The 16,473-nt window shown below is 41.0% G+C and overlaps 1 protein-coding gene across 1 annotated transcript in view; it reads right to left on the minus strand.

The window, feature by feature from the left end:
• megf6b (multiple EGF-like-domains 6b) overlaps positions 1-16,473 on the minus strand; it is a 60,730-nt gene that overhangs the window by 687 nt on the left and 43,570 nt on the right. The window contains exons 9-36 of the mRNA XM_062415684.1: positions 15,850-15,972; positions 15,606-15,743; positions 14,649-14,771; positions 14,275-14,397; positions 12,014-12,184; positions 11,408-11,539; positions 10,904-11,032; positions 10,684-10,812; positions 10,302-10,436; positions 10,075-10,209; positions 9,849-9,974; positions 9,636-9,767; positions 9,156-9,284; positions 8,939-9,070; positions 8,446-8,574; positions 8,225-8,353; positions 7,788-7,916; positions 7,567-7,695; positions 6,368-6,496; positions 6,105-6,233; positions 3,816-3,944; positions 3,550-3,681; positions 3,315-3,443; positions 3,095-3,223; positions 2,617-2,745; positions 2,352-2,480; positions 832-960; positions 605-733 (exon numbers count right to left, since the gene is read on the minus strand). Coding sequence (XP_062271668.1) covers positions 605-733; positions 832-960; positions 2,352-2,480; positions 2,617-2,745; positions 3,095-3,223; positions 3,315-3,443; positions 3,550-3,681; positions 3,816-3,944; positions 6,105-6,233; positions 6,368-6,496; positions 7,567-7,695; positions 7,788-7,916; positions 8,225-8,353; positions 8,446-8,574; positions 8,939-9,070; positions 9,156-9,284; positions 9,636-9,767; positions 9,849-9,974; positions 10,075-10,209; positions 10,302-10,436; positions 10,684-10,812; positions 10,904-11,032; positions 11,408-11,539; positions 12,014-12,184; positions 14,275-14,397; positions 14,649-14,771; positions 15,606-15,743; positions 15,850-15,972 — 3,666 coding nt within the window. The remainder of the gene's footprint in view (positions 1-604; positions 734-831; positions 961-2,351; positions 2,481-2,616; positions 2,746-3,094; positions 3,224-3,314; positions 3,444-3,549; positions 3,682-3,815; positions 3,945-6,104; positions 6,234-6,367; positions 6,497-7,566; positions 7,696-7,787; positions 7,917-8,224; positions 8,354-8,445; positions 8,575-8,938; positions 9,071-9,155; positions 9,285-9,635; positions 9,768-9,848; positions 9,975-10,074; positions 10,210-10,301; positions 10,437-10,683; positions 10,813-10,903; positions 11,033-11,407; positions 11,540-12,013; positions 12,185-14,274; positions 14,398-14,648; positions 14,772-15,605; positions 15,744-15,849; positions 15,973-16,473) is intronic.

Here is a 16,473-nt window from a genome sequence, read left to right on the forward strand (position 1 = left end):
TGTTTTTGGCTAATTAGGATTCATCAGGGTTGCGTCTGACAATTCCAGTATCCATCCACAGTCCATTAATCCATCATGTGACGTACAGATCACCACCAATGATAGTTTTCTTTTTTCTTTTTTTTCTTCTTTTACAGTATTTACTCAAAGTAGATATAGAAATGAATACAAAACATACAATACTAAAACCAACTTTTCAAAATATTTTTTAGCATATAAAACCTTTCATCTTTACCCATCAGTGGGTAAACAATTTGAATCTCCAGTTTTCAACACAAAGCAACAAATTCAACAAAAGTCTTTTCATATCTTCATATTTATTGATAACTGACATCCACTCTTCAACTTAATTTCCTCCTCTTTGAGAGTAAATATATTCCAATGAGCTCTACGAACCAGCTGTGTAAATCTCCCTCTCTGTTTGTCACATGACTGATCAATAAATCGTTAAGAACACTGGAAACAACCTCAGACACTTCTCTGGTGAAGGCAATGTAGCTGAAAACAGGGGAATAAAGGAGAAGAGCTGTGCTACGCGTTTGCTGGACGGTCTGAATCTTGCTGTGTGTGCACTCTCAAAGTTAGAGAAAGAATAGAAGTTCACCAATTTCACATCTGGGTCCAGTTTTCCCTGACGAGCAGAGGCATCGTCCCGTCACAGGATCACACGGACTATCATCTTCACAGTCACACACCTCGGTACAGCCCTGACCGTAGTTGCCCTGCTCACACACTGAGGGGAGAACATTTTCAATAAGAGGATTAATTAGACCCCAAAAAAATGTCAGTAATCCTATTATCTTCTCACTAATTTGCTGTGATTTGACTGACCTCTGTGGCAGCGAGCTCCGTGGCGTCCTGGAGGACAGATACACTGGCCGGACGCAGGGTGACAGGAGGCTCCGTTCATACAGTCACACTGCAGCTGGCACAGCGGGCCGTGGAGACCAGGAGGACAAGCTGAGGACGAATTCATGCCACCAGATTTAATGTTGACTTTCGTGCTTTAAAATGTTTTCACTGAATTATTAAATTTGTGTAAAACCCATAAGAGAATACTTAAAAGATTCATTATGTCAGGATGCTGCAGTTTTCTGAGATGTCCTGCTGCTTTGATGAGGACTTTTGACACTTGCTTGGTATTGAACCTCAATACTTTTTTGGTACCAACTGAAATATGGTATTCTGATCAGATTCCCACTCTTCAGACTCAAATAATGAAAGTTTCTAATTTAAACCGCTTTTTTAAGACAAAGTTATTGTATGGCTGCACATGTTTAAGTATTAACATGAAGACATAGGCTTCTTTTGTTAAATAAAAAATGAATTGAGTAGAAAAAACACATTTATACTGTATTTCTTACAGTAAGGTATCCAAAAAAGTATTGTTTTGGTATTCATTTCAACTGATACCTCACTTCAATATAGTCACACAGATCTTTTTCAGTTTTTAGCCACAATATTTCATTTTAAAAGAAGAATAATTCAAGTGATATTCAATTGTTTTGTTATTGTCAACAAATCCCAAGAAAAGACCAAAACCAGCAATGTGTCTCTTAAAACTTTCCACTGCCTCTGGTGCCCAGCTGTGAGCCAATTTGTTTCGACTGAATACATACATCTTTGAAAATGTGCCACAAAGATATTCCTCAGTAATTTACTAAAACAGCTGCTCTTTTGTGTTCTTTTTTGTTTTGTCTTAAGAAAACTTTCCTCAGGCAGGAGTACTTTTCAGCCACTGATTTGATGCTTTACAGATTATTTACAGCTACAGAAATGTTTTGTCAGATATCCTCCACCTTTAATGGATCTGATTTGCTTTGAAGGACAACTTGAGGATTTTAAGGAGAATTTGGTACCCTTTTATAGCTTTTCTGGATTAAGTCAATTTATTCTTCATCAGACAGTGCGAGCTCAATCTATTTCTAGGGCTGAGTTGTTGCTTTTTTGTTTTTCCTTTTCCAAATTTGGTTAATTTATTTTTTGTTCTTCATTTGTTTTGTCATCTTTTACACTCTTCAATCTGTGTTCTTGTGGCGTCATGTGCTGTTGTATTATGGAAAAATGAAGCATAGAGCTGTACCAACCAATACTGTATCAACACTACAATAAAATATGACAGGTATTAACTAGTTAGGACTTTATATGTGGGATTGACTCAAAATAAACTACAGTTTATGTTAATAATGGTTATATCAGGCTTTGGCCACACAGACAAAATATGTAAGATAAATTCATTGTTGGTTTTAGTCTTTAATGGAATGTTTTGACAATTAGGAAAATATGTATAATAACCAGATTAATCCTTTATCGTGTCTCTCTTTGTGTGTGTTTATGTGTGCAGTTCTCACCGTGTTCACACAAATTTCCGTAGTATCCTGGACCGCACTGACACATCCCTGTCACTCTGTCACAAGTGCCGTTATTTTGACACTTACAATTCAGCTGGCAGTTGGCACCAAATCTGCCTGCAGGACATTCTGGAACACAGACGAACAAAAAAAAAAAAGAAAGAAGGAAAATCAACCTCATGACTTGACATGTGTCACTCCATTTAGAGTTAGCATGCAAGAAGAAAAAAGCTTGGCAGCAAACAAACAATCAAAGTGCTGTCACCTTTGTCGCAGTGTTCACCACTCCAGCCCAGACTGCATGTACAGTTGCCGCTTGCAGAGTCACACACTCCTCCATTATTGCAGCTGCAGCGTTGAGCACAGTCCTCCCCAAACCAGCCTGGAGGGCAGCCTGAAGCCAAACACGCACACACACACACACACACACGCACACACACACACACACACACTCAAAGTAAAACAAGGGCTGGATTTTTGAGGCTGATGCCAATACCAATATTAGGTTATTCTAATATCAATAAATGGGCCGATTATATACATAAACACTTTTTTCTTTTGTATTTTACAGTTTAACAATACATTTTATTGTTTAAAATGACATCAGTGCACTGACACTGTAAACTTCAATGGAAATGTAATAATTATAAATAACAACAACAAAAAGCTGTTTTTGTTCTTTAGTTCTGAATAACAATAATTAAACATGTAGAAACTATAACCACACAGGCCTGAAAGCTCACCGTGTCCACAGTCCTCTCCTCTCCGTCCAGGTAAGCACACACACCGACCGGTGACCGGGTCATTCTGGGCTCCGTCTCCACAGAGCGCCACCTGAGCACAGTCAACTCCGTAACGCCCGGCAGGACAAGCTGTCATCACAGAGACGCAGACCAGGCACTTGTCATATTTATTACTCATGCATATGTTCACTGTCACCATCTTAGTTTCAGATGAACTCACTGATGTTGCAGCGTGCTCCTATAAATCCTGTTGGACATTCACAGGCTCCGGTGGAGGCGACACACTTCCCTCCATTTTCACACTGGCACTCTTGTTCACAGTTTGGACCATAATGACCTTCTGCACAGACTAAAAACACAAATTTAAATCAAACAGATGAGAGTTAGTACTTCTACTCACGTCCTTGGTGTAATGTAATATGTCTAAGAGGTATAAATGTCCTAAATGTACATACTTTGGTCACATTTGGGGCCCTGGAAACCTGGAGCGCAGTAACACGATCCAGACACCGGGTGGCAGAGCTGGTTTGTCTCTGAACACTGACAGACCTGATTGCAGTTCTGCCCAAATGTTCCTGGAAGACAAACTAACAGAGAGAGGTTCACATGTAAAGTCCATTTGAGATGTTCTTCATTCAGTGTGTTTCATCAATAAATAAACCAGCTAATTTTCTACATGTTCAGAAGAGCTTGAGAAGCAACAGAGGCAGACGTCGCTTACTCTGTTCACAGCCGTTTCCAGTGAATCCAGGAGGACAGCCACACTCGCCAGAGATGTGGTGGCAGGACGTGCCCTGACTGCAGCTGCAGCGCTGCATGCAACCAATCCCGTATGAACCTGGCAAACATGCTGAAAGGAAATAAGAATAAAACAATATCAGATGTTTGGAGCTACAAGTCAGAAGGATATTTAACTCTGCACATCTCCTCTATCTATGCCTCATGTCACAGATCAACAGTTCCTAACAATTAATCTACAAAAAAAAATCCCTCAAAAGAGCTAACTTTATTTCACTTCCTGTCTCAAATCAAGCTTGCCTATGTCAAAACACTCATTTTTTCCTGAAAATTTTGTTGTAATATAATGCGATTGTTTTTTTGTTTTTTTTTTACTTTATTTACTTTTTGTTTAGTGTTGTTTATTCCTCAAATGTTATACTTTTTTCCTTTCAAGTAAAGTTTATCCATGAAGCCTAAATACACACATTCACTCATCATACAACACCCTCTACCCTGAGGTCCTTAATAAGGAAAAAAATCTTTAATGGATTAAAAGGGCAAAACAGAGCAGAGATCACTCTCCCAGGACAGACATGCAATAGATATCTACACAGTAGGTAGCAGTGGTAGAACTACAAAATGAAGACAAGGAATGATAATATTTAGTGAATACAGAACATAACATATATTAATTTAAAATATTAGGTGCAAGAGAATACCAGGAAAAAGTTAAATGTTTTCTATGCATTTACATGTTTAAAATATCACAGGATCATTATTGAAGGGCAGGTTCCGTCCCAAAACAGTCAGGTGCCTTTATGAACATTAAAACATGTTTTTTCTCTGTGATAATTCCTCATGTTCATACTGAGCATTAGAAGATCCTTCATAATGCACTTACAATGTAAGTTGATGATGGACAAAATCCACAAGACTCCATCTGTACTAAAACGTATTTAAAATTTATTAAAAGCTAAAATATAAATATAATTAAAGCTGCAAGCAGCGATAAACGGGCCCTCGCCCCCCCCATGCATGTCGGGCTGCGGCGCAGTCGGAGGGCGCGCAGGTAGACGTCTTCATTCGCAGGCTTTTATTTGACGCCGCATGATGTGGTGAAATATCACTGCCTGTGTCCACTATGTGGCGCTAGAGAGCACCCACCAATTATATGTCATTTTCTAGTATGTGATGTGGAGAACACATCCTGTAAATTTCATATAAATTTAATAAGCGTCCAATTTAGTCAAATCAAGTCAGTATCTTTTGAGGTTACTGTCTTTTTAGTGCCAACTTCCCTGTTTTTAATACTATTCTTCCACTGCAGCTGAACAGGAAAACACTGTCTGTCAAAACAAGAGGGAATATTTTTATTAAAGACTGTAATCATGGAAGAAATCCATTTTATTTGGGATTTCTCAGACTGCCGAACCCTTATATCAACTTCAGATACACTTTAAAAATACCTTATTGCTCTAACCAGGCCCCTTAAGATTTCAAGCTTTTTTGTGATTGTTGCAAGTAAAAATGTTTGATTTTGCAGTGGGTTTTCTGAGCACCTCAGGATTCATCCATAAGGGTTGCTTTATTAAAAACATGCAACATGTGTAGATGTGTAGAGGAACACAGAAAATGATATACTGTCAGACCCTGACTAATCCAGTATAATGAAGCTACCGTTGCTGTGCCACTGCATGAATGTGCACAGCCTCTCTCAGCTTGGAGACGCACTTATTGTTTCAGCTGCTGTGTGATGCTGCAACCAGCTCTGACGCAGCCAACTTTGGACAACAAACAGAACATCAGTGCTGATGCTGATACATACAACTGCAGGTTTTATGTAACCATTGACACAATGTCAGCTCAGGGCATGTTACGCACACACAGTCATCTCAGTGGAGAGCCATTATGTGTTCTAGCTGTCGTATACTCAAGCTCTTTTATAGATTATTTGTAAGTCTTCAGGACTTCCACAGTGCGTAACGACCTTTCCTGCCTACTGTTAAGTTCAATGTCTTTATTACTGCCCCTCCGACCCGACCCCGTATAAAGCGGCAAGAAGATGGATGGATGGTCTTTATTACTGCTACTGGACTATCGCTGGAATTTTTCAAAATTGCCCTGCAGATTTCCCAGACTTTACTTGATTTTACATTAATTCTTGCCATCACTAGAGTTTATAAGCACTTGACTATTGTTTTAAGATGGACATAAAAAATTGTGAACTTGTCCTTTAAGCTAAATATGGGGTTGCAGGAGCACAAGAGTCTCTTTGACTGCAGGTTTGTACCTTTGTCACAGAGCTTTCCTCTCCAACCTGGTAGACACTGACACTCTCCAGTGACATGGTGACAGGACGCTCCGTGTACACACTGACATCGTTCCTCACAGCCAGCGCCAAACAGGCCCAGTTCACAGGCTGAGTAGAGTAAATTGCAAATTAGAGGTTATAATTAAGAAAAATTTCACAGTTTCCACAGTGCAGCATTTCCCATGAAGTCAAAGTTTCTGTAGGTTCATTAGCTCTGCTTCAGTAGAGACTCACTGGCTCACCTTTCTCACAGTGCTCTCCAATCCAGCCGGTGCTGCAGCTGCACCTTCCAGTTTGTCTGTCACACTGGCCGCCATTCTCACATTCACACCGCTGCTGGCATTCCGCCCCAAATCGGCCCGCCACACACTCTGAATAAACATAGCAGCATGCACAAGCAGAAACGCACACGCAGGACAAGACAGGGGAAAGAAAACAGAGACTTCATGATGAGAGAACAAATGGGTCTGCATAACCTGTACTGTCACATTTCTGCTGAGGGCTGCAAAACGTTTTTTCCAATAATTTATCCTTGGACAGAGTATGGTCTTGGCATTCAGGGGTAGTAGCCACAGAGTTGAGAGCGTAAAGACACTCCAGTGACAGGTTTAGAGGTTTCCTGAGCAAGAAGAGGGAGGCCGGGCCTGGCACAGTTCGTCAGGGAAAGGTTGTAACAGGCACAGAGGGAGGATAGTGTGTGATGTGGAGCTCAGAGGGAGAACGAGCTGGAATGTCATCATCAGGTCGACGGAGACTTTTACAGAGTAGTCTCTTCTGTGGTGGAGAAACACATTCTGCCAGAAAATAACCAGACTTCAGGCAAAAACAAATGAGCTCAGGCAGCAAATTAAAGTCAGACTGATGTATTTCCTGAGCACAGTAAAACAACCGCAGGCCACTGTTTTAATGTTTACTTCAGGGTTCAGGTGATGTTATTGTTCTACATTCTGTCCAGACTAACCAAGCAATCATTATGGCTTTGCAGTATCAAAAGTCCTGGTGGTTTTACAGCATAGTTTTAAACAAGAAGCTGCTTTCAGCATTATTGGATACAAATTTGTAGGGATTTACTTTGATAATAAATGTAGCAATAATTATCTTCTATATATGAATTAAATGTTCGCCTGTTGGTAGATTGGTTGGCTGATTATTTGGTTAGATGTTCTTAGTTGTTGTAGCTATTGTCAATTTGTAGACATTTACTGGAGTGAGATATGAGTGCATTTAGGTCATGATCAACCTGTGTCTCTTTCCTTGTTGGATTTCGCCATAGCGATGTTGACATGATCCCAGATCTCAGCAGTTGCTTGGGTTGGAATACAATGTTATTATAAATGATGTCCAAAACTATCGATTGTAATAAACTGGGATATGAATTTAAATGATAGTAATGAAGGTGGCTTTTGTGGCAACTCTTACTCACAGCATCTTTGAGCCTTACCCAGTTCGCAGGCTGTGCCTTTCCATCCACTGGCGCATGTGCATTTTCCGTTGGTTTTGTTACAGGTGGCTCCATTCTGACACAAGCACTGCTGCCTACAGTCTGCTCCATAAAATCCAGCAGGGCATTCTGGGAGGGAAAAACACACAAAAAGCCATCTTGTGACCTTTTATTTACCTGTTTTATAGACGATCACTTTGCTCTGCATTGTGTACACTCACCTTCTGTGCAGTTGGGTCCGGTCCAGCCTGGCGTGCACACACACTGCCCGCTAGCCGGGTGGCAGATGCCACCGTTACTGCAGCTACAGGTTTGGTTACATCCTTCTCCATAGAAATGGGTTGGGCACGCTGCCAGGGGAAGGACAAACAATATCATTACCTCCTGATGAACTCTCCTGATCAAACGTGGAAATTCCAGTGTTTGGTAAGTGATACTCTACAGGCCATAGCATGGGGAACGTCAAGTCGGTACTTTCTCATGCATGACCGGGCTGGGTTTTCCCAAATAACTCTGAAACCAAGCATGGTTTTGTTCCACATTGATTCAGCATTACAAGGATGTTCCCTCTGTCCATCTTTCTTTCATAACACTGGAGTAATGTCAGGACCTGTCATTTGTTTAACTTTATAACTTGTGTGGTGCACCTGTCACTCACTCATGTTGCAGAGAGGACCGATCCAGCCGGAAGGACAGGAACAAACCCCACTGACGTGGTTACAGCTCCCACCGTTAAGACACAAACACTTCTTCTGACAGTCCAGCCCATAGAAACCCTGAGGACATGCTGTAACACATACACGTAAAGACAACCTGTAATTAGCATATATAAGTATTAAGTAGTTGAACTTGGCTTTGTTATTACAGATCTTCTCTTACGCTTTTCGCAAAAGGTTCCCGTCCATCCCACCTGGCAGGTACAAGCTCCGCTCACGTGGTCGCACAAGGCCTTGTTGTCACACTGACACCGATGGCGACAACCAAGACCAAACATACCTGCTGGGCACTCTGAGGGAAAATCACAAACACACACAGCTTACTCTAACAGGCTAGTGATTTACAGGCATATCATGCTCAGTGTCATATTTTATAAATGTTGGTTATAAAATGTCACAACAGCACAATTGTTAAATAGTGCTGAACAATCAAATCTAAATCTAAAAGGCAACACATTATATTACAGAGACAAAACTGTAACTGAGTTTTCAATTGGACTGTTTCATTTTTCTCCAAACTTTGAATGTGCCATAAACCCTGCACACCGTTGATCATGTGTATCTCTTTAAATGATTAAAACACGTTCTGATATGCAGGAACAGACATTTTAATCAAAAGGGAATTAACACTGAATTAGCACAAACAAGCAACGTACTCTGATGGCAGTGTGTTCCAGTGTAACCCGCCTCACAGTTGCACTGGCCCGTAACGGCATCACAGCTCCCATCTCCATTTCTGCAGTCGCAGCTTTCTGCACAGTCCACTCCCCAGTGGCCTGCATCGCACGCTGCAGCACAAATATCACGTTCAGACACATCAAAGACAAGTGATAACAAAGTGACAGAGCGATAAAGGTTTTCCAGTGCTGTTACCTTTCCTGCAGTTGTGTCCGGTCCAGCCAGGAGCGCAGGTACACCGCCCACTCACTGGGTCGCAGCGAGCGTTGTTTTCACACACACACTTCATTTGGCACCCCTGACCGAAACGTCCACTCGGGCATGCTGCACAGGGGGAAAAAAAAATATCTAAAGCATCAAGACTAATCTACCATAACCAACTCCACCATACTGCATGAAAGCACAGCAAGTTCCCATGACAGTTTTGGTAATTCAGCCATCAAGTTAGCCTTTTTCCAAGACTCAGTGGTTAATTTTTTCTTCCCACTGAAAATACATCCAAGGTGGTTTTCCAAATTGCGGAAGTATCTTTTCAAATGATCTTGGAGAGAAACTCCTGTCTTCTAACATGCCCCTTTATTTCTTGTCCAAAAGGCCTTCATGTATGATTTCAATGATCCATCTCAGCTAGTTCATTATTTAATGCATGATGCTGAAATCACTACTGATACTCACAGTTCTGGCAGATTCTGCCCATGAACCCTGGAGGACAGTTGCACGACCCGTTATGTTTATCACAAATGCCACCGTTTTCACAAGCAGGGCAGGTCTCAGTACAGCCGGGACCCCAGAAGCCCTCCGGACACACTGTAAAAGATTGATAATTGATGACATTTTTATCATGCAAAAATTTGGTGCTAAGCTGTAGAAAAATCTGTTTGCACTCACAGTTCTCACAGTTCTCTCCTGATGTCCCCGGTGGACACTTGCATTGTCCCGTCACTTTGTCACATGGGGCGCCGGTGCAGTTACAGGGATGGACGCAGCCTGTTCCAAACCTTCCCTCTGGACAGTCTGACACAGGACACACAGGAGGGACTTGTCTCAACACAGGTGGACAAAAGTAAATGAGCCTTAAAGAATAAAAAAGCACTTCCTCCATACAGCCATGTACCTTGATCACAGTTCTCCCCATGACGACCAGGTGGGCACTTTCGCTGGCAATCCCCAGCCACATGATCACACGACACTTCTGGCGGGCAGGTGCACTTCTTCTCACAGCCGGCTCCGAAAGTACCTGGGTTGCATTCTAGAGACGGAGCAGGATAAAGCAAAATGTTGAAGTGTAGCAGAGTAAAGACAGAGTAGAAAACCTACAATAAATGCAAGGTAAATGCTCACCTTCCTTGCAGGTGTTGCCTTGGTAACCGGGTTTACAGACGCAGGTGCCATGACGACGGTGACACTCCAGAGTGTTCTGCTGGAGGCACTGACACTCCTCAGAGCAGCCAGGTCCGAAGGTCCACTTAGGACAAGCTGAATGAGAAAATTTGAAAGAAGTGCAGCAAGACTAAATTTCACACCCAGAGTCTCATTAAGAATGATGCATGGGTAGACATATAAGATAATCATACCACGCTTAGATTGTAACCACGATAACAGTGTTTATAAGCTCATTTAACTGCCTGTGGATTCTTGCAGAAAAATAATCTTGATGTTTTGACATGTTGGAATTTGTGGTGGAGAGGTGGAAAACTTGTGATGTGTGAACTGTGTGACTTACGCAGGTGGCAGAAGCGCCCATAGAGGCCAGGATCACACAAACATGCGCCATAGGTCCGGTGGCAGCGACCGTTATTCGCACAGTTACACTTCTTGTTGCACTGCTTCCCATAGAATCCCTTTGGACAGCCTGAAAACAATTGAGAGTGAGATCACGTTGCAGTTAGGAAAAAATTAAGGAACAAATAGTGTTTCATCTGGGACAAAGGGAGACAACTAACCATCCTGGCACAAGTCTCCACTGACTCCAGGCGGGCAGCGACAGCTCCCAGAGACAGGATCACAGCTGGCACCGTTTTTACACTTACAGGGGAAGGAACAATTCTGACCAAAATATCCCTCGGGACAAGCTGTGAAATTGAAAAATAACAGAGTCAATCACTGCTAAACTCTGGAGGCTGGTAACAATCTGATAGTGACAGTGTCTGTGTGTGTGCATGTGGTCTGTCATAGGCTACTTTTGGGGACAAATTTCATACTCAGGACCAATTGACTGGGGACAGCTTATCCAATTGGGGACAAAAGCCATGTCCCCAACTGGGAAGAAGCTGATTCTTGGGTCAGTGGTTAAGGTTAGGGTAAGGATTATGCAAGTAGTGGTGACGGTTAAGGTGAGGGTAAGTCTCCAGGAAATGAATGCAAGTCGATATAATGTCCCCAAAAGTGACCATGATCTGAGATATGTGTGTGTCAGGAGTGTTTGTGTGTTTTGAGCCTGTCCTCACTCTGGTTGCAAACGATGCCGGTCCATCCGTCAGGACAATCACAGCCATTTTTCCACGGATTACATTTTCCTCCATTAGAACAGTCGTCACACGTCAAACTGCAGTCGTTGCCAAAAGTGTCGTCCAAACATACTGGAAACAACAGAATAATCCTTCTTTATCATCATTTCTCAGATCTAATAATTATATTCGGCCCCAAAAAAGACAAGATTTAGGTACTGCTGCTGGCCCAGTATATTGTCATCAGATGTCAGATAGTAATGAATGTGCTGATGTTGACATTCAATGTAGCAACATTCATTTAATGTCCAACTACTGCTGTTCGGGCGACACAAAACAGACTGTTGGACTTCCTGTGACAGGCCTCGACCAGCTGCCAGGATATATAACCCTCAACATTCCTGGCAAAGAAGCTGTGGTGTTACAGTATGTACAAACAGTCTGGGAGCATGAAGCACAGCAATTAACCCTCACAGTGTGGTCTGTTCCTGCCTGCAGTAAATGAGGCTGTCAGACAGCTTCACCTCCCCGGAGTCACACTCAGGTAATTAGATACAGGCTCCTTGTTGATGACAATGAGTAGTTAATGGTTTGAGGCAAACTTACCGAATTTCTCTGCCAGGTTACTCTCGGCCCTCAGCTCTCCCTCGTCGTCCTCATAGTCGTCATAGCGTTCCAGGGGTTGGCTGTAGTCCTGCAGTAAGGTGAGCTGGGGACGAATAAGAGGCAACTCAAAGGAACCTCCGCTGGAAAGGGCCTCAACTGTCTCTTCTAGTGCTGCAAAGGGAGAGAAAAAGTAAGTTACACACACTGACAATATATACATCTTCTGATGCCCATATCTGTGTCTCAAAATTGATCTTCAAAACAACCAAATGCACTGTCTTCAATGAGAAAACTGCGTTTAATAGCATGAATGTATGCTATGTACATGTTTAGTAGAGTGCACCCAGGGCAAGTTTTTCATTCTATTGGAACGCACTAGTGCCATTTTCATGCATAAGACAATGAATTACAAGTGTACTTTACATCTATTTTGAGAATTTTCTTGGAACAAGTGTGACAGTAGGTGTTATGACCCCGAAAATGTCTAGGGGAAGAAGCAAGGCCGTAGCCAGGATTTTTCAAATACCGAGGTCCAAAAGAAAACCACGGCATATGTATTTGTTCAATGTAATCCATGATGTATTTATACCACTTTCTTGCTGTGCATTTCTCAGTCATGGTCACTCTTGTGGTCCAGTTCTTTCTTATCACTTCCAATTTTGCAACTTAAATCAACTCCTATTTCAGAATTCTACAACTTCCATGGTTGCATATTTAAAAATTATAAATGTAATATATTATTTTCTTTGTTTGTTCTTAAAATGCACGGAGCACGGCCTACTGGGAAAGGGAGAAAAGGGCTCATCCAATGAATGAACAGTTTGCAAAATGTAGACAACACATTTTTGGCGATTTTCAAGTCGCTGTTCAACATCTACTGCAGCAAATATTTTCTGGAAGTGAGAACTATATAACTGCGACTTAATCTCCAGAAATATATAATAGTATATTTGTGAATTTGTGACGAATCTGCTGATGGAAGCGCAACACAGCTGGAGCTGTTCGGTAAGGAAACCAGTTAAATTGGAAACATATTCGGACACCGGTGGATTTCAAGACCTCACTCCACCGCTGACTATAGCCGACTACTTTCGTTTTGACATGGCAGCGGTATCTGCAAGTATGTGTCACGTGACGGTCCGTTGATGCAAGGATAATTGTCTCGTCGGCTATTTTCACAATGAAACGAAACTTCAAGAAAAAAATACAGAGGACATGACCTCGGTGTCCTCAATGGTAGCTACGGCCATAGGAAGAAGGGAGTAACAATTGGGATAACCCGGGAGAAAAACAAGAGGACAACTGAAGTAAAGTACAAAACTAAGGCACAAAACAGCATGTTAAAAAAGCAAAGTTAGAGTTTATAAAAAAAGAAGGTGGGCAGCTTGACTACTATCAGGATATTGTCACTTTAGATCATGAAATGTTGTAACAACTGAAGCAATCTCACCACACTGGCAGCTTTTCTATTCTGTCAATTAAGAAAAGTAACATTTTAAAGAGGGAAAATGTACTTGTGTTTATGACAGATGTGTACAACTACTATAAAATACATATATAAATAAAAATTGATTGATTCATTGATTAATCACATCAGTGATATGGATTGCATTTATACAGCAGTTTCCGACCACTCAAAGCACTTACAATACATGTTAACATTCACCCATTCACACACACATGATACTCTGATAGCAGAGTCTGCCATGCAAGGTGCCATCAGGATCTAATCTAATAAATATAAACACACTCACAACCACTACCTCCTGAGCCACAGCCACCCCAAAATTGAACAATTAAGACATATAACACATCACTCCAGGGACCTTTATTACATGTTATACCCGCCTTTCACCTCATTTCCTATCTGCCTCTCTACTCTGTGCTATCAAATTAAGGCAAAAATGCACCCCCCTAAATTACTTGTTTGTGTTATAATTTAAAATCTACTGCCACTGTGATTGGCTGGCAATAATACTATGTGTATCCTCCCTCTTCGTTTGTCCAGTTGTGACATCAAACTTGGGTTGGCTCAGAATGACATCAATAAGTTGGGAAAACATAGTACCACCTCAGCCGTCACTGTAAAATCCACCTGGAGTTTGGACAGTTCTTGCTTTCCATAAACTTGCCCAAAACCAACACTAAATGACTTTGTAAGACAGGATGTTTACTGCAGTACGATGGCAACTGTTTGCCAGGTTTTCCGTTGGCATGTTTTTGGTTCTTTAACACTCTTTAACCTGATAGCTGATACTCACGGATGCAGGAGAGCCGGTCCTCATCCAGACGGAAACCCCGTCGGCAGAAACACTGAAAGGAACCCGCGTTGTTCTGGCATGTGTGATCACAACCGCCATTAGCTGCCAGACACTCATCTACATCTAAACAACAGACACAACACAGACTTAAACACTTTTCCTACATCACGCAAACCTTGAGGAGAAAAGCCAAAGGTTTTTTTTGTTTTTTTTAACCGAGCTGCTCTCACTTTACACTAAGACAAAGACAACAGTGTTCATGTTTGTGTTGACATGTTTGAAGTTGAACTGGAACAGATTCAAAATAAAAATATATCATAAAATATGTCCCATAAAAATGTAGCATCCACTTTTTGTCTGAGGGTTAAACATACCATCGCAGCTACATCCATCTGAGTTGATTCTGTACCCCGCTGAGCAGTAGCATTCATAACCCCCAGGATAGTTAGTGCAGTCCTGCTCACAGCAGGAGCTCTGCTCTCCACATTCATCGATGTCTGCCAAACAAAACAAGCAAGATGACAAAAATCATGAACCAACTGCGATGATATGCTTTCCTGCTCACAGAGAGACTTTTTATGACATAATGTAAATCATACAGGTTTAACAGCCAATTAAGGTCAAAGTTACACATAAAGAATTGTAGCACTGGACTCAGACTTATGATTTTTTACAAACTTTGGCTTGTATCAGTAAATATTCACTCCTGAAGAGTTCAATACTACTACTAAAGCATTTTGGCATCATAGAATAAATATAATAAGGTCCTGTTTTTTGTTTTATAGTACAGGAACAGGATGTGTTGGGTGATCATCTACACATCTTCTGCAGTAATAACAGCAGCATTAGAAAGGATTTTTGGTAATTATTTCTATTATATACGTATCTATAATCATAGTTTATAATAAGGGGAGTCACAGGGAGTTATAAAGCTCATTACTCTCAATGTTATCTTTAACACTATTAAAAACTCAAAGATTGACATTCAAAGATCTGAAACTAGCTTTGACAAATAGATTAAATGTTTGCTCTCTGAATGGTTTGTACATGTCAATTACTAATAAAGAAGAGAAAGAGGACAAAGGATTTGATAAAAAAAAATTGTTAGACTCTTAGCTTTACGAATGTTTGCGTATTTTACCAACTGAGACCTAAATCAAAAAAAAGAACGAGCTATGGGAGTCATAAACACACGCAATAACAATAATAATTCACTTTCAGTTAAGATGTTTCTGTGAAGTTTTATGAGCGCTGATGTAATGCATCAGTTTGCCTTATATCTTGTCATAAGCATGTTTATAGGTCAGTGTGAGTGCAGTAAAATCTCGTACCAACACAAGTTTTAAGGTCGTCATCTAGTATGTAACCATGGTTACAGGAGCAAACTGGGCCGCTGGTTGAATGCTGGCAGTGGTGCGAACAGCCACCGTTGTTGTTCTCACAGCTGTTCACAATCTCCATCTCAATTCCTTTCAAAGTGAGATCAGACCATTTATTAATGAAAGGACTACAATATCTTGAACTAAATATAAGGTCTCAATGCAATGTGATAATATTGACAGGGCTTAAACTCACTGTAGCACTGTTTTCCATCAGATCCAAGCTCATAGGCCGTGTTACAAACACACACGAAAGAGCCCAGAGTGTTGTGGCAGCCATGAGAGCAGTTGCCTTCTTCTATCTCACACTCGTCAATATCTATGATAAAAACATGACAAAAAACACTGAATAAAACAGACAAATGCATCTGGTTTGCACCGTTGTATTTACATCCACTACTGTGCCTTATATGCTGTTCACAAATAAAATCCCTTATTGCAACTTTCACACACTTTTAACTTTGTATTGCTTTTTTTCATTTAAAAACTGTATTTCTTTTGATCATTTTTAGGTTTTTGTGCACTGTATTTGCATTTATGTCCACATTTCTCTTGGAAAACCATTTTATCCCAAAGACCATTTAGTAGCCTTTCTGGAGCTTTAAACTCTATCACAGAGTATCAGGGACAGAGTTTTCCCAGTTGTCATAGAAATGTCAATGTTCAAATTTCCATTTTTCCACTTTTCAAGGCCAAGAACTAAAATCTCAACTTGACTTTTGAGTGAATATGGATGAGACTTCCCTAAAGTGCTCAGACATATTTGAAAATCTACAATTCAATGGTAACTGCTTTGGAAGATCATGTGATATGATGAAAA

The sequence above is a fragment of the Scomber scombrus genome, chromosome 3 (genome assembly GCF_963691925.1).
Source record: "Scomber scombrus chromosome 3, fScoSco1.1, whole genome shotgun sequence".
NCBI lineage: Eukaryota > Metazoa > Chordata > Actinopteri > Scombriformes > Scombridae > Scomber > Scomber scombrus.